Source organism: Podarcis filfolensis (assembly GCF_964270895.1).
Source record: "Podarcis filfolensis genome assembly, chromosome: 6".
NCBI classification, from domain to species: domain Eukaryota; kingdom Metazoa; phylum Chordata; class Lepidosauria; order Squamata; family Lacertidae; genus Podarcis; species Podarcis filfolensis.
The window spans coordinates 43,488,202-43,506,905 of record NC_139609.1 but is presented as its reverse complement, the minus strand read 5'-3'; the positions used below and the strand labels follow the sequence as shown (position 1 = coordinate 43,506,905).

General features: G+C 40.7%; 2 protein-coding genes across 11 annotated transcripts in view; one reads left to right on the top strand and one right to left on the bottom strand.

Annotated features, from left to right (window-relative positions):
* Positions 1-18,704, top strand: part of LOC310765027 (doublesex- and mab-3-related transcription factor 2-like) — a 221,407-nt gene that overhangs the window by 49,782 nt on the left and 152,921 nt on the right. Inside the window, exon 5 of one of the 6 annotated variants that reach the window (XM_083619498.1) lies at positions 14,996-15,201. The exons of 3 other annotated variants lie outside the window; for them this stretch is intronic. The gene's annotated coding sequence lies outside the window, so the exon portion shown is untranslated. Of the gene's footprint in view, positions 1-8,757; positions 9,835-14,954; positions 15,202-18,704 lie in introns of those variants that run through there. 2 more of the 6 variants (XM_083619504.1, XM_083619496.1) reach the window with 2 other exon arrangements.
* The window catches only part of GLIS1 (GLIS family zinc finger 1), a 190,722-nt gene that overhangs the window by 25,609 nt on the left and 146,409 nt on the right, over positions 1-18,704 (bottom strand). For all 5 annotated transcript variants that reach the window (XM_083619438.1, XM_083619437.1, XM_083619439.1 and 2 more), the window contains 3 exons: positions 11,469-11,630; positions 6,607-6,717; positions 5,070-5,202 (listed from right to left, as the gene is read on the bottom strand). In XM_083619438.1, coding sequence (XP_083475564.1) covers positions 5,070-5,202; positions 6,607-6,717; positions 11,469-11,630 — 406 coding nt within the window. The remainder of the gene's footprint in view (positions 1-5,069; positions 5,203-6,606; positions 6,718-11,468; positions 11,631-18,704) is intronic.

Genomic DNA, 18,704 nt, shown 5'->3' with positions numbered 1-18,704 from the left:
GGAGGAATGGTCGCCAAGGAGCAATGTACTGCACATAAGCCCTATAAATGCTGTCTTCCTACTATGTACCTAAGCATGGAAGGGAGTACCTTGGGCTTCTTAACACATTAACCACTTCAGTTTATAAATACATGCCATCCATCAAAATCTAAATGGTTTAACCTTTAGCACTAACATCTGTTACTAAACTAGCATCACAGACCATCTGGGATAAGGGCTTTTTGGGGTTTCTGCCAAGTAACTGCAGCAAAAAACAAAACCAAAAAGGTGCAGAAAATACAGAGCTAGAAGAATTGCCAAAAGAGAGCGAGCAAGAGAGTCTTCTGTATGCACAACACTACTTGACCTACAGATTCGTCCATCATCTGCCTCACAACAGAAGTCAGTATGGCCCAGAGGATTGTTGCACTTGGATCTGATAGACCTGAGTTCATATACCACAGGGCTGGGACATCTTGGTTTAGAGGGATCCCCAGTTTGACTCAGCAAGGATCTTATGTTCCTGAGCATTTTCATAAATAGTGGATAGTAGATTGAGGTTTCAACGTTATGCTAAAGCACCACATTAGGACTTTTTAAAAATGCAGAATTGTAATGCCCATGTATTGTGATTACAGAGAGCATTCATCTCAGATATTCTCTACTTCTAGCCCAAGCACAGGCAGGCTTGCTTTGAAGTTTGGCACAAGGGATAGGAGGCTTGAAAAATGATTCATATCTGTATGTTCGCTTTCATCCTTGACATATTTTAAATATGCTGCAGCCTTAGTTTAGGTGGAAAGGTTCTTGGTAATCCAAGTAATCCCAGTGGCACAGCACTCTGTACTTTAATGCTGTGGTTTCTTTGACAGAACAGCCCAGCATAAACAAGTATTTTCAAGCAGAATAAAGGGAAGCTTTATATGGTGAATTTGACTTGCACGTTACTTTTTGAAGCATGTGTAGTCTACTATGTACACTACACAGGAATTTCAATTCCCAAACATTTTATTAAAGCTCCTACCAATGGAATTCTACCTCTGCTTGAGACCTACCTGTTGGTTCCAATTACTAACTTGGAAGAAGAATGTCTTTAGTGCTTTGTGCTCTATTTTATACATTTACTGGCAGCTTGGCATCCCACCCATAGTACAACTGGACCCACCTACAGGGCTGTAACTCACTGTTCTTCATTTAGCTGAAGTGTTAACTTAGCCCCTTAGTCATGTCCTGAACCTAAAACTAAGCTTAAGCATGCACAACTCCACTTGCACCTTTCCATCCCCTGATATGTCCACCTCTGCCTTTCTTACCTAGTCACCTCTTTGACTCTTCCACATAGTAGGGTCCTTGGGCAGGGATCTCTCTTGTTTGCTTATGACTCATTAAATATAGAAATATTTAACAACAAAATTATTACAACAAATAATAGTCACAACAACTTGTGATGAGAAACTGTGCCTATGTCTCCTTGATCCTTGCCCATCCTGACTCATAAAAGCTAGCCGGGAAGGGCTGGGCGATGGGCTTCGTGGAGTGGTGAATGCTTCCCTCCGTGAGGGAGCCTTCCCAGACCCGCTGAAAGAGGCGGTTATTAAACCGCTTCTTAAAAAACCATCTTTAGATGCGGCCACGATGGCCAACTATCACCCAGTCTCAAATCTTCCATTCTTGGGCAAGGTGATTGAGCGAGTGGTTGCTGAACAACTCCAGGCATGCCTGGAAGAAGCGGACCATTTGGATCCCTTCCAGTCGGGATTCAGGCCTCATCATGGGACTGAAACTGCCTTGGTCGCACTGGTTGATGATCTCCGGCGGGCTAGGGACAAAGGTGAGAGCTGTTTCCTAGTTCTGCTGGATCTCTCAGCGGCATTTGATACCATCGACCATAACATCCTTCTGGACCGTCTTGAGGGGCTGGGAGCTGGGGGCACTGTCATACAGTGGTTCCGCTCCTTTCTCCTGGGCCGTGTTCAGAAAGTGGTGGTGGGGGATGAGTGTTCAGACCCCTGGGCTCTCACTTGTGGGGTGCCTCAGGGTTCTGTCCTCTCCCCCATGCTTTTCAACATCTATATGCAGCCGCTGGGAGAGATCATCAGGGGGTTTGGGCTGGGTGTTCATCAGTATGCGGATGATACCCAGCTCTACCTCTCTTTCAAATCAGAACCAGTGAAGGCGGTGAAGGTCCTGTGTGAGTGCCTGGAGGCGGTTGGAGGTTGGATGGCGGCTAACAGATTGAGGTTGAATCCTGACAAGACAGAAGTACTGTTCTTGGGGGACAGGAGGCGGGCAGGTGTGGAGGATTCCCTGGTCCTGAATGGGGTAACTGTGCCCCTGAAGGACCAGGTGTGCAGCCTGGGAGTCATTTTGGACTCGCAGCTGTCCATGGAGGCACAGGTTAAATCTGTGTCCAGGGCAGCTGTTTACCAGCTCCATCTGGTACGCAGGCTGAGACCCTATCTGCCTGCGGACTGTCTTGCCAGAGTGGTGCATGCTCTGGTTATCTCCCGCTTGGACTACTGCAATGCGCTCTATGTGGGGCTACCTTTGAAGGTGACCCGGAAACTACAACTAATCCAGAACGCGGCAGCTAGACTGGTGACTGGGAGCGGCCGCCGAGACCACATAACACCAGTCTTAAAAGACCTACATTGGCTCCCAGTACGTTTCCAAGCACAATTCAAAGTGTTGGTGCTGACCTTTAAAGCCCTAAATGGCCTCGGCCCAGTATACCTAAAGGAGCGTCTCCACCCCCATCGTTCTGCCCGGACACTGAGATCCAGCGCCGAGGGCCTTCTGGCGGTTCCCTCACTGCGAGAAGCCAAGTTACAGGGAACCAGGCAGAGGGCCTTCTCGGTTGTGGCGCCCTCCCTGTGGAACGCCCTCCCACCAGATGTCAAAGAGAACAACAACTATCAGACTTTTAGAAGACATCTGAAGGCAGCCCTATTTAGGGAAGCTTTTAATGTTTGATGTATTAGAGGATTTTAATATTTTTTTGGAAGCTGCCCAGAGTGGCTGGGGAAGCCCAGCCAGATGGGCGGGGTACAAATAAATTATTATTATTATTATTATTATTATTATTATTATTATTATTATTATTATTATGTGACATACAAGAGGTGTTTTTTTTAAAAAAAATCAGGACTTAAATGATGCACCTCATTTAAATCAATTTAAAAATATTGATTTTAAAAATATTGTGGGTAATGTTTAAAAAATATTGACTGGCTGATGTGCCCCCAAACAAAACTAATTATAACAGTGTTGTAGATGAGGTCCTAGATAAACAGCTTCTTTGAAATGAAGACTCTGGAAAATATATTTTTCTATTTTGTTATCAACTTTAAACAAACAAACAAGGCATGTTTTTCTGCTGATACAACTTACTGAGAGAGAAGGCCTAAACCACTACGAACAAAGAAACTATGGTTTCAGTTTTAGCACTATCAAAATTTATGACATAAATAATGAATAAGCCTGTTTCTTAAGCAAACAGTTACAAATTGAAAGCTCCCTCTCCACATCTCCAGGGAGCCTTTAACATGGCATAATGGCCAGTGTTGCACTAGGACTGGACTTCTAAGCCAAAAACCAGGACCAGCCCCATGACAATCCGGAGCGTGGCAGATGATAGAGACATTGGCAACCAGACCCAGCATCAGTACCTTGGTCTGGCATGAATTATTCCAGGAGGGCCCACCAGGACTGATACTGGTCACTGTGGCGCGCTCTCTCTCTCTCTCTCTCTCTCTCTCTCTCTCTCTCTGTGTGTGTGTGTGTGTGTGTGTGCATATACATACACCTACACACATACTGTATACATGGGGTGGTTGTCTAAGTATTCATTTGGTTACAGATGTTGATTTTATTATTTTTTTAGATTATCCTTTTCTACAACAAAATAGTGCTTATTCACAAATAAATATGTATGGCAGCAATGGCAGTAGACACAAACTTCATTTTATCATTGTAGTCATGATGGTGCCATGATTTATTACTATTATTACTATTATTTATTAAATTTTAATACCGCTCTTCATCCGAAGATCACAGGATGGTTCACAACAAAAAAACTAAATGAGAACACAAAATACACAATAAAACAAAAATGAACAAACTAATAACCCCCGCTCCCCCAAAACACATTTAAACGGCAATAGAGTGTTAATTACCCGAAGGCCTGGTAATTTTTATTATTCTTTATTATTATTTACGCAAGTTTAAAATGCAAAACTGCACATGCTCAAAATATTTTTTTTAATCAGGGCTGGCACACTGTTTTTGTGCTCTAACACATCAGGAATGTGGAAGCAGTTGGAAAGCTTCGTATGGTGCTTGGGGAGCGGGGAGAAGACAAATGTTAATTGTGTGCTTTGTAACTGCAGTGGTACACAGGACAGCCTGAAAGGATGTCCCATTAAATCCAGGATCTAAAATTACTTAGGTGCTCGACTGGCAATGGCAGAAAATTTGTCTGATGGCCAATTCACATGGGTACCATAAACATGAACTGTCCATCAGACAAATTATGGGCTGTTGGAAAAATAATCACAAACATGTTTGAACCGAAAATACACACCAGCTGTAAACACTCTTTGAGAAGACTGATTTCAAGCCAACTTCTAATTATCTGCAAATTTTCCTTGCAACAATGCATGGTTATCAGCCAATGCATCTAGTCCTATCAGTGCTTTTTTTTCTAGAAAAATAGGTGCCGGTACTCAACTTGAAGTTGTTACAGTAAGTGTCACACTTTTTAACAACAAAAAGAGAGGTGTCAGAAATGCGTACCCTTGAGTACCCCCTGGGAGGAAAAGCACTGGTTCTACTTTGAATGTATGGAAACTTTTTCAAAACCTCAGATTTCAGAATTGTATTTATTTGCTATGTCACATTCTCTCTCCATGAACATCAGTGTATTATTTCAGCCTTACAACAACCTTGTGTGGCCAGGTGGACCAAGGGATAGTGCCTTTGCCTAAGCCTACCTGATTAGCTTTGTGGCTAGGTGGGGATTTGAATCTTAGCTCTGTGGGCACCAGACTGGATGGTGCATGCTATAATGTATCTTTGAGAAATATTCCTACCTGTTATTAGATCATGGTGGCCCATTGATCGCCCACACTTGCCATCCAAAATGTGTTGTGAAGAAGGGTGGAGTTGCTGCATGGCTAAGCATTCACTTAGTATGTCTTGTTCAGCATCAGAGCACGAGTGTAGCTAAAGGGGAAGGATAAAACAAAGAGATTTTCATTTCAAAGTGCAGAACTAAAGTGCAGTTAATTGGATGCATATGCTTTTTTGCTTATAGCCTACATATATGGAAGAAACAAAATGCCATTGTTTCCAGGACTAGAGTAATTGAAGATATATTAGGTGCTTAGTGCTTCTAATTAGAAATCATTTGGGTTTTCTTGCACACAGAAATTAAGCATGCTGATCTTAAACCAGCAGCATCTTGTTTCTCAGAAACATAATGTACCCTTGTGCTCCTCACAATTTTATGGAGTAATTTGGCTGCATACTCCCCTCTAGTATCTAGTATCTTGGGTTCCTTCTCTTGAAAGGATTGCATCACTTTTGTAACTGCAGTGGTTGGAAGGGTATTTGATAGGGGAGGGAAAGTGTTTGCACTTATCAGATTAGAGCTGACAAAATGGCGGGCTGTTAGTAATGTGCAAGAGGTACTGCTGATATGGCAGCTGTTTTCCATGTAAATGAATGCACTGGCAAAAGTGTCCGAAGCATGCTCTTTGCAAACCACAATGTTGATCATATTAAAAACAGCAGGAGAAGAGAATTAAGAAAGAAAAGCATTTCTAATTCTCGTTCAAACATGCTGATGTTGCCAAGCTTTTGTCATAACACAAGGCTCAAATTACACAGAAACAGCCATTCTATGTTGTGACCATTAATAAATGGTTATTGTTTTGAAGTTTACAGTTTTGCATTCCGCCTTCCCTTGGGCTCAGTTATTCTAAACTAAAAGATCCAGGCAAATCAGTTTAGCCTTCTATCCTGCAGGCAGTTTGTTTTTTCACATACAAAGATTGAGAATTCTGGATCACAATCAGCAGCTGCAGCCAATAAAAGTTTAAACTACTACTAAATAACTACTTCATTTTGTTCTCTTAAAAGAATTTTAGAGCTCATTGATGTACCATTGCCTGAAAAAAGGCAGGAATTGAATGCACGGGGGACAGGTTGTGGCATGTTGTGAAGCCACATGCAGAAGATTCCAGGTTCAATCCTGGAAAGATTTCTGCCTAAAAAACTCGAAAGCTGCAACCAATAGGCAATGCTAAGCTAGGTGGACCAAGCCCAGGTATAAAGCAGCTTCTCCTGTCCTCTCAGTTGCAGGTCCAAGAGCAGTGAAGCTGAGGACAGTGGGGTCAACAAATGATGAAGGAGCAGTAAACACATTAAAACTATTTTGGGATTAAACAGGTCTCAGCTTTATTTATTACAAATTTCAGCAGATTTTGGTACAGGAATTGGGTGTATATCCTGACACTGGTTGATTATTTGACAGGGTGAACTAAGAATTGCCCTATGACATTCGGTGAAACACTTCAGGTGAACATTCATTTGGAATTGTTTCCTTTTTTGGACTGGTGGTCTTACCTTTTTGCGCACCTGTTGTTCTTTGGCAGAATGAGCTTTTACATGCTTTCGGAGGGAACTTGGATCAGTATAGCGCTTGGAGCACCCGGGAATCTGGCAGGCATATGGTTTCTGTAAGCATGTGGAGAGGAAAGGGGAGGGGAAAAGATAACATGGAAGGATGTCTGTTTTGGAAACATTATCCTAAAGGTATGAACTGTTATGTTCAGAACATGAAATATTCAGGGATTGTTGGTGATGTGCAAACATGTTGTGAAGCCTCTAGTTGCTTTGCTCAGCTTGAAAATGCTACTTGAGCAACCATAACTGTGTATAACAGGCCTGGCAAAGAACCAGAGGTAGTACATCCAGATCTGCTGCAGAAATCGCTTTTATTCTGGACTTAGTCCAAATGCTTGAAGCATTTTACACATCTGGGCACTTAATGTTTTTGGATAAGGTGTACTAGATGAAACTGCAACGGAGAAAATTACATCAGGTCTTGAAATTGCCATGAGGCCTAACAACTAAATGATACTTTCTTTACATGTCCATCCTTTTTATTAATTTTAAGAGACACTTCCTCTGTCCAGGGTCCACAACTACTGAAGAAATACAATATTGCCAACATTCCCCCGCAAGTCTTTACAACCACACATCCTGCTGTGCCCCTGTGGACAAGCCCTACATAATACTTATGTGACAACACATCAGACCAACAGCCCATCAGAAACACTGCACAATCCTAGGGGCACTCACATGGGCACAACCATTCTGAAGATTTATTTCAAATATCAGAGTAGCCTCATTTTCTAAGGAAGTTTGTGTTCCTCTGCACTATCCTACATATATCCATGGCTTTTATTATCCATTTCATTTATTCTTTACTCTGCTGAAAGTTCTGGCATTATGATATCCCTTGCTTACTGCTGATCTCTGTGCATTTATCATCCTACAATCTAGCTGGCTGAGTTGACATATGGGTAGACAATATGACATTAGGACAATCCAGCGCAATTCTACAATCTTTTCATCTGCAGGAGCAGTCAACATGGTGCCCTCCAGATGTTTTGAGCTATGGCTCCCATCATCCCCAGCCAGCATGGCCAACGCATACCATGGGAGTTGTAGTCTAAAACACCTGGCAGGCACCAAATTGATTCCTCCTGCTCTACGACAAAGCTCTGTTCCTTCTTTTGGACAAAATTTAACAATTCTGGTTTACAACATTGGTAGTAAATCTTTCCAGCACTATAAAAGCAGTCATCTTATCTCTTCTTTAAAAGGTAGATTCTAATCCAGTTTCCAGGACAGCCCTAGACCTAACCCTAACCTAATAATCTGTTATTCGATCAAACCAGCACATTCTAACAGGTCTTCGTAATTATTTACAGATTCTCCTTTCAGAGAAGATAAATGACAGATTGACCTGCATTCGGAATCTCAAATCACTTCCACATGCATTCAATAAGAACTAAGCAGTCCATATAAATCCTTTTTCTTTGTAGGCGCCTCCAGAGGAATAAGTAGTCCTGCTCCTTGTACCAGCAGGAAATTTCCAAAGGAATAATAAGATCATTCACCAGCTCAAAGCTCCAAAGGCTAACCTGATACGTACCCAGAAACTTACATATGAAAGTCAATTTATTGAAAGTGCCTGGAACACACAGAGAACCGAAATTTGAGGAAGGATGATGGAAACCATTAAACAATTCCTTAGTGGAATTAACTAGGCAGAGTATTTTCCCAGCTATAGTAACACATTATTAAGGATGGGGGAAACTAGATCAGAAAAAGTCCATCCATACTAGTCCAAACCTTTTCAATCTCACTTTCACACAGGATTCAGTTACACAGCAGGCATATTAAAAGGGATCAGAGTTTGCTCCGCGAAGTGCAGATCTTCTGTTTCATGCATTTGGAACATTAAACACCAGCATGCAAGACACATTCTAATTACTTAGATCTATGTTAAAAAAGCAAAAGACAAAACAAATCTAAAATTATTGATTAAATAATTAGGTGAAAATATATAAGAAAATGAATGCCGGCGTATGCAGGTTGTGAATGCAGCAAAAAATTTAAAGAATGTCTAGAAAACTAAGCTACAGCACCAACAAAAGGTTAGTCAAAATTATTACTGTACCTTTTTGCTGATTATGAATATTTCAGAGAGTAAAGACAGATATGGGAGAAAAAGTAAAGAAAAAGAAGGAAGGAAAAAGAGAATAGAAAGTTAAAGGAGCACTTTGCAATAACACCCATGTAACAAGATATAAGGAGACAGAGAGAGACTTGGTTCTGGTGTACCATGAAATCTACAAAATGATGTGCAACAGCACTCATACAAAAAAACAAGGCGGCAGAGAGGGACTTGGTTCTGTATGTACCACGAAGTCTACAAAATTATTTCTGCAAGCCAAGTTAGTCTGCCCTTCCACCTCATTCCACTTACATTAACGTCAAGCCGTTACAACTTCAAAAAGGTGCATCCTATACAGCATATTAAATTTCAAAAGAGCCACATTTTAGAAGTAATTACAAATTCAAATCTCTAAAGCTGACTTTCAAATAAATAAAACATTGTTATTGTAAGTGTGCTTGGGTTTGGAAAATGTGACTGACTGGCTTGTTTGTTTTTGGAGGGCATAATGTACATTACACATTCCTTAATGCTGTACTGTCTGAAATGTGTAGCTGCTTTAAAAGTAAATATCAATTAACCGCCAGGTTTCTGCCCCATAAACACCCAGCCAAACGTTAAACCACATATTCACCTCTTTCAAAAAGACAAAGGAAGGACTCTTGCTGTTATTCTTTATGAGCTTTGGCCCAGGAGCTTAGGTGACCTAAGGAGTCTGCTTTGCTTTCATGGGTAGGTTGACACTAGTAAAGGCTAACATGATCTGGACAGTATAGTCAAATAGCTATTATCCAAACTGTAGTAACCTAGAAATCTCTAGAAATTCTAATTAATTGAATAGTTTGTGGTAGTTTGCCGAAGTCGGTATAACCCTATTTACTTTGTATTTGTTTATCCCTATCCAAGGTTCCATCTGCACTATGCATTTAAACAATACATTTAACTCTGCAGCTCCGTGACAGGAATGGGGGCATCCTAGCAACTCTCAGCACCCTTATTGGGAGGAAGCCATGATTGCTTAAAGCGGTATGATACCGCCTTAACATATAGTGCAGATGGGTCCCAAATACTCTTGGAAGTACTGTGGGCTATATGCATTAATGACGTTTTACTACGCTAGGACAACAAAATTGAGCATTACACCACCTTACATAAAGGAGGCTGTAAGTGCCGTTGGGGTGGGGAGCTTAGTAATGACAATATATTGTCACAATACAAAGCAGCCTTTCCCAACCTGGTGCTCTCCAGATGTTTTAGACTAAAACTCTCATCTGCCCTGATCTTTTGTTATGCCAGCTGGGTTGATAGGCGTTGGAGTCCAAAACATATGGTGCCAGGTTGGGGAATGCTGACATGAAGTCTTAGGACTTAAAAAAAAAAAATGTTTATTGCTCCTGAAGTCTGCTTCAGTTGGGATTGTGGAAGGAGTGGTCAATAGTAACCCCTAAAAGGCCCTCATTAGTGCCAAGTGCCTTTCAGTAGTTACAGCCAGTGTGCCAGTTGTGACCTCTCTAGGATAAAGATAGTCGGCCCATGGTTATCCATACTCTGGTAGCCTCCAGTATGAATCACTGGAGCTGCCTTTGAAGATAGTTCAGAACTACCAGTATTTTGACGGGGACAGTTTGTTCAGACCATTTCTGTCCAATCTTAAAAAAAAAAAATCTTCACTACCAGCCAACATCTTTCCAAATCCAGTTCAAAGTCATGCTGTTTACTAGGTCTCAACAACCTGAAGGGTTGCTCACTCTTGTAGCAACCTGCCTGTCTTTAAGGTGATCTACACGGCTGATGTCAAGTTTGGTGAGGCCTTTGGCAGTGTAGAAGCAGACAGTGAAGTCTTCCCCCTTTAAGCGATGGAAGCTCTGGCCTCCTTATCTTGAAGCCAGCGGGCACGAGTAGCAAAGAAGCTCATTGAGCTGCTGGAGCCTGCCATTTTAATTTCCTCACAATACCTTTGGAACGACACTCTGTCAGGCCCCAAAGACAGTGTGAGGGAATTAAAAGGGTGGTTTCCTATTACATTACCTCTTTTCTATTGCTGCTAGCACCAGCCTACCTTAAGATGGGATAGGGGGTTGGTGGGCCCTTCAGAGGACTCAAGGTTCTGGCAAGTGCCTGATGATGCCGGCCCCTTATGCCAAGCCTTAGTATTTGCCAAATCCCTCCTAGACAGAGAACTATTTTGGCAGTGATGTCCCAGTTGTAGAATGCCCTCCACAAGGAGACATGCAAGGCACCAACACACTTGTTTTTAGGTGCTAGGCAAAACCTTAAAGAGCAAAAATAATTCTAAGGCATTTTAAATATTTCTGCTGGCTCCTTTATCTGTTGTGTGCCAATGTTGCTCTCTGTGTTGCATTTTAATGATGACCTTGTATTTTTAATTATTGTAAAGTACCCTGAAGTCAGTTTTGATGAAGGGTGACATAAAAATATTTTTTTATAAATAAAATAAATCCCATGGAGAACCTTTTGATAGGATAATAATTTCCCCTTTTCTTTCTAAAAACAAATTGTAGCACACAGGAATAGACTGAGCGCATGCTGATAATGCCAACGCTCTAGGTTCGATCCCCATGTGGGACAGCTGCGTATTCCTGCATTGCAGGGGGGTGGACTAGATGATCCTCAGGGTCCCTTCCAACTCTATGATTCTATGGCTGTGCTGGTTTCAGGAAAGGTCCTGTTACAAAGGATGCACTATATATAGCGTCATATAGAATAATGTGATGCTTACAGTATCCAGGTGTGTTCGCTGATGCTTAGCCCGGTCGCTAGAGTTGCTGAAAGCTTTCTGGCAGCCAGGATGCTGACAAAGATAAGGCTTCTCACCCGTGTGACTCCGCAGGTGAATCTTAAGGTTTTCAAGTCGAGAAAATGCTTTGTTGCACCCTTCAAACTGCAATAAAGCCATAAAAAACTCTGTAAAGCTTTATTAAATAAACCATATCCTGCTATAATGAGTACAGTGTTTGAAAAAACAATCCAAACTGGACATGCAACAAATCAACCAGAATTCAGAACATCTGCTGAAGTTTATGGATGAAACAGATTTCGCTCCGCTGTCTTAATCCATCATTATGCATGGCGTAGGGGTCGGTAATACTGTATTCTTATATGTACACAGTGTTAAGGCTTCTAGAGACTGTTTAAGTAAAGGAGCTTAAACAATAAGAAAGAACAAGTTTTCAGCGGCGTAGGAAGAGTTCTCTTCAATGTTATGAACAGCATGAAGTATTGGAACAAGAGCTACTGTGAGGATCAGATCATTGGCTGCCACCAACAAAACAGAGAAATTACTTTTCAATAGCTAAACTGACTGTCTGAGACTGGTTTTGGTGTCAAATGTACCCAGAGAAAGCTATACAAATAAAATGCTTGGTGGAAAGTATTCAGCATAAAACCATTTGCAAGGCTTTTAAAAATAATAATAAATGATTTCATTTCGAACGTCGGTTTTCTAGTAAACAGTAGTTGCACAATAATCACTTAAGTTAACATTAATACCCCACAATGTAATGTACATAAATCTACAACAACAGTGTGTGGGTGTAACTGACCTCCAGTTTTCTAAACACCAATCGAAAAAATAATGCCACATAGGCACAACAGTAAAATTAAAGTGCATTGTGAGTTATGTGTAACAACAACAACAGCAAAACTCGCAGAACCTGCAGTTATAGCACCTGCTCTTTGTGTGGCAGATGCACAATCACACTTCACAACTGCATGTATAGGACAAAATTGTTATATGAAGCACATCACCTCTGTGATTTTCTGTCATTGTGTCACCCACAGTGATGCTTTTCCTGGTATGAGCAGTGATAGCCCCGACCAGTTCTGAAGCTTCTTGATGTCTTTGGCTATGAAGAAAAGCTACTGCCCTTCCTTTGGCATGCAATTTACAAGTGAATTTGTGGGGAAAGAAGTCTGAAGGAATTTGTGGTAGTGGTGGTTGTTTTCAGTGTGCCAACTAGACTCTTAGTTTTCTTAGATAATCCACCAGCTAGTGGCACACTGGTGAAAAAGTCGTATTTTATTACATTCTGTCCATAGCGCTGTAAATAGGTTGTGATTGTTATCAGCTTCTTAACTGCTGGTTAGCATAGGTTTTAAGTTGCTGGAGCTGGCTGGTTAACAAAGATGCCTGAGAGCAACCTCAACAACCCATCTTCCAAAGATCTTTCTGTGAACAGAGAAAAGTGGGTGTTCCAAGGAAAAAGCCTGCCAGCAGAAGGACAACAAGGATGGAGCCAGTCTAGCTTCTCTAGGAATGGAGTTCCAAATTCTGGGAGCATCCATTGAAAAGTCCCTCCCTGTGTGTGCCTGTGAGCCTGACGGGATTATAAGAAGGGCTTTCAAATTGTACTTATTAATTGTTCTCATTGTTTTAACTGCTCTCATTTATTGTGATCATACATTTCTAGCTACCTTGTGAATCTATATGGTTTAAAAGATTCCATATTCATACAATCAATCAATAGCATCATCAACATCCTATCCCATGTTGCATTCCACCAGACAATATGGCTACCGCAAGGGAAACCAAAGTAGTCCTCTTAGCTTCATCAAGCAAAATGTAAGCACCCCAACATCTAATTTTTCTTGAGCAGATGTGCCTACACTTCTCTTAAGACTAGGTAGTAAATCTCCTATTCAGGAAGCCTTGTCCACATGAAGTGATCCTCAAATTGGAGAGAAAATTACATAGAATAGAATCTCAATATATACCATAGAGGGATGATCGATAACAAGACCGTTACATTTTTGCTGCCCTTTGCTGTTACTTGTTATTTGGACTTAGCTTTATGGATAAATGCACAGTGAAATGTTATATGCATCAACGGGCAACTTTCTTCTCAAGAGTAGTCACCTTAAAACTGAAGAAATAAGTGACCTGTGACTCAGAAATTTTATTTGGCTGCTAGGGAATTCCCCCTTGGAATATTTGATGTCTTTCTAGGTGCCAATGAAGCTTGGAAGATTTCGGTCATTCCAGATAAAAAGTAAATAAATAAATGCTAAAGGTCTAGAAACTAGAGCACATATTTTAGCAAACAACTTCAAAAAAGAAAAATGCAACCTGAGATCTAAGTTTTGTTAAGTTTACTGTCCAACAACTGTGCAGCTGTCCATTTAATTAAGAGTAGCCTTGGCAAACATGACATTTTCTAAGTCCATTCGGGAACGAAAGAACTCTGAAAACACACAACTCCCAGCTATAGCCCTCTCATTTTTACTCTGTTGTACTAAGCCTTCCCCTTTCTAAACACCCTCAAAAATTCAGCATTTTTACAGTGTCTACATGTCTACTCAGCCCTATTGCTTTCAATGGGACTTCTGTGAAAGTGCTTATAGCATTGCAGCCTTAATTCTGTTCTCTGTTGCTGCCACCTTCCATTCAGTTTTACAAAGCTGAGGAATTAGTTGTACATTTAGTGATAGTATCAGGGTTCCAGACTGGAACCAGGGTTTTTGGGGTGATCTCTGGAATTTATTTCAGTCTCTAAAAATGTGGCAGCTGCTATTAAAATTAAGCATTGGGACAAGCTACCTAGTGGAACCGTCTTTCTTTTAGAGTGCTATAAAAATGCCCAACAAGCTTCTGTTGGTGGTTTTCTAATGCAGTATGTACTCTCACAGAGAGAGCAATTTGAATGGATTAGGAGTGCCAGTGTTTGTATAATTAGCTGTCTAATGTCCAGACCATTGCCCAGGCACTAGACCTGTACTGTACTTTGCAGAACAGAAGTTTTTGGCAATTAAGCAGTAGTAGAGGTTCCTGACTTGGGTGGGAGAGCTGAGGAACAAATGTGCATCTCAAAAAATCTCCTCCAGAGACAGATTGGCTGTGTTCTTTTGCCCTTCTGGGTAGCAATACAATAAAACAAATATAAAAAATGCACAGACTCTTATTGTTTCTGAGCAACTAATGGCAGAGGGATTAAAACTGTATGAATACATATAATTTTTTTTTTAAGTGTGGAATTATCTCTAGCTGTCACAATGTTTGAAAGCAATTTTATGTTCTTTGTAAGTAAACCTCTAGGCAAAAAAGTTATGACTTCTTGTTTCAAATTTGGTAGGGCCAGAAGATAAAAGTGCTTTGTAGGCCACATCTGGCTCAAGGATTACCAGTTGGCAATCTCTGGGCTAGATTATCCACTTTGTTGTTTCCAACTCTAAGATTTGATGACAGCCATTTTGCTGCTGTTTCCTTTAGGGTAACTAATTATGCAGTGCACGGGCATCATTTTTCCCTAGCTGCCGAACATGTTGCTGGCTCTGGCACAATTCCATTGAAAACAATGCAGCAACACACCAGAGGATCAGAGGAAAGCCATGAAATACAGATGTTGCAGAGAAGCCCCTCTGACGTAGGTGTTCCAACCCCAAGATCCATGCAGCCTGTTCTGGATTTTCTGCCTTTGGCACATGCGGTAGGAACATTTCCAAGACTTTCTGGGCAATCGTTTGGAATGGAAATGAAAGATAAGTTTTTAAGGATTGCAGTTCTTGAACTTAATTCTACATTCTGCATAGTGTAGGTAATTCCTTCTTCCCCCCTCCTTCTTTTTATTCCATTTTGAACAGTACATTTTCAGTGTAGGCCATTTCTTTCTTTAAAAAACCCCAATTATTATTTAGAATTTATAAACCACTTAAATTAAAAATATATCTAAAAACAGGTCTATGTAAAACAATTTAAAATAATTTTTAAATATACAAATGAAATCACTAGAAACAAGTATGCATAACTTGTTTACCTTCAGGTAGGCTTGCCAAAACCAAAATTTTTTTTTAGTAGGTATCTGGAACAGCAAACAAGGATGGCTGCCTAATGTTAACAAGCAGGGGCAGTTTCAGACCATTGGTGCTGCCACACTGAAAGCTCAGCTCCTTGCAGTTATGGAGTGAACATTGTATAGTGCTTGCAAGAGTGCAAGTTCCACAGATCAAAGTAGTCAAGCAGAGAGCAAGGCAATCTCTCAAGGAAACTGCTCCCAAGGTGTTAAGGGCTTTATATGCTAATAGTAAGACCTTGGACTTGGTCCAGTAGCAAATGAGCAGCCAGTACAGATCTTTGAGCATAGGTGTAATATGCTGGTAGAATCTCACTCTTGTCTGGAATCATGTTGCAGCATTCTGCACTAAGTGCAGTTTTTCGAACAACCGCAAGAGACGCTTCACAGAGAGTGCACTTCAATAATCCCATATTGAAGTTACCAGTGCCTGAACTACAGCTATTCTGGTCTGCGAATGGATGCAGCTATTGCATCAGTTGAAGCTAATGGAAGGCAGTCACAGCACAAAGGTCACATGGGCCTCTGGATCCAGAAGGGCCCCCAGATTGTGTGCCTTACTCTTTCAGAAGGAGTGAAATCCCACTCTAGGCTATTTCTTGGACACAAGAATTGCTTACCCACAGAGCCTCCATCTAGACAGGATTCAAACTCAATTTATTTATTTTATTTATTTCTTAAAATTTATACACTTGATTGTAAAAACACACCCACCCTAAAAGTGATTTACAAAGAGAATAAACCTATAAAATTATCAGTAAAAATAATACTGCCCTCATCCAGACCACCACTGCAACCATTATGGAACCTGCATAGCCTCTTCTAATCACGTATTATGGAGAAATAACGAGCATAATTCCCAACACTCCTCTCCGGACACTGGACCCATCCCATGGAATTGATCTAGGAGTATACTATGGTCAATAGTGTCAACAGACATAGACAGGACAAGAAGAAGGAACAATATCACACTCCCTTTGTCCTGTTCTGAATAAAGGTCACCCATCAGGATGACCAGTGTTGATTTATACACATGACCAGGCCTAAACCCAAACTGGAAGGGGTCTAGGTAATCAGTATCATTCTAAATAAACAGTATTATTCAAGAATGCTTGCAGATGTCCTGCCATGACCCTCTACCCTACCTTCCCAAAGCAGAATTAAATTTTGAACTATATGGCTGGGGAAACCCAGCCAGATGGACGGGGTATAAATATTATTATTATTATTATTATTATTTATTATTATTATTATTATTATTAATTTGGAGTATAGGTAATTTTGACAGACATTAAGATTGAAAAAAAAATCTAAATCAAGTTTGAGGTGGGATATTGAATAGAAAGTTATTGCTTTCCTAAATAACAGCAGCAGCAACTGAAGGAGGCAGGAGGGGATGAAATGCAATCCTTCTCTTTATTACATCTTGTTTACAGTCTGTTCCCTGATCAGTCTTAAGCTGCTGTTTCAGTGCCATTTGTTTTGATTAATTCATTCTTTCTTAGAAATAATGTCATCATATCGTTAGTCAGACTTAGTTGATATCAACTCTGTGAGCCTATCATGAATCAACATGACACCACATAGACAATCAGGTTTAACTGTGTGATGATGTCATTGAGGGCAAACATAACTATTTCAGAGTGTGGGCAAATGTTTCCAACCTTTACCTAGAATGCAAGGTGCTCTTAAAACCTTTGGTGAAAATGTCATCCTCTTTTCAGTGCAGGCCTACTTAAAAGCATTCACAGAATCTAAAATAGTCCTGAAATCTGGGTATTTTTAGCTCCTTTCAAATCATTTATCATGGAAATTATTGGTCATTTTCATACATTATATGATATGTCTACAAGGAGTTAATATATAGTTTCTAAAGAGCAGTAGGAATATAAGAACTACTGGGTCAACTTAGAAGGCTTCTAGCCATATCTCCCAGACATCTGGTATTAATCTGTCATTCTTTCATCTCACTCCCTTACACATTTTTCTCAAGATTGACACCTGGGATAATAGTAACAATCTTTTGCGTCTGCAAAAAACAGCAGTAAATGGAGTTATTCTTTTTTTAAAAAAAAATCAAAGCTTGAATAAACATATTTTCACTTCTATGACATAATGTACACATATTTAGGAACGGCCACACTTCACAAATACATTGCATGGCATTGCATGCAATAACAGTGGATAGAATGCCAACATAGCTTTTTATACATTAGCCTTGCATCCAAAAAAACTTTTGCTACTGTATACAATAGTTCTGCTCCTCCTAGGGTACAATTCCACACGTTAACTTTTTGCAGATGCAAAAAGCACTTGCATGTTATAATATATATGAAAACATGACAATATGCAGCATAGATCAAGGCTCACCAAGCCACTTACAGTAATCTGGCTGTAACCTGGCAAAATTGGGCAGTCTCTTCTGCAGTCATCAAGGTGCTTGGCCTTCCCCCTCAGCCAGGGCACCATTGCTAGGAAGTCCTAGCAGTCAGACCTCTAAACAATGATGTTGTACCAGAAAATGGGAAGAAATTACCTTATGAGGACATAAGCAATTTGAATCTCCACTGCAGTCCTGGGCTGAGTCGAAAGGGGAAGCACTCAATGTGGAGTACTGAGATGGCTTAGCACTTTAGCAGGAGGAAGGTCTGCACTGAGACCAGACCCTTTTGATTCCTCCTTCCCCCATTCTCAAGGAACCTTTTGTCTGTGTGCTCTGAGTATGTGTGTGCAAGAATGCATGTGCTGTATATATGTGCTCTGATATGTGTAGCCATGATGAAACCCCTGGGTGGTTTGAGTGGGTGACAATTTGGCTCTGGGGCCAAAACAGGTCAGCCACCCTAGACTATGGTATATGAAAACTGAATACCTATGAAACTGGTGATCCATTTCCATAGTGGGCTGGGGTTTTCATACCAAATTTAAACCATCAATTCACAGGCTAAATTGACCCCTGTATACCAGAGCTCTTAAATCTGAAAAATATAAGATGTAAAACACCCTTCAACAAAATAGCTTATTAATTTTTTTTCTCTTCCAAGGATCTTCTGGTGGTTCCCTCATTGTGAGAAGTAAAGTTACAGGGAACCAGACAAAGGGCCTTCTTGATAGTGGCGCCCGCACCATGGAACGCCCTCCCATCAGATGTCAAAGAGATAATTATAATT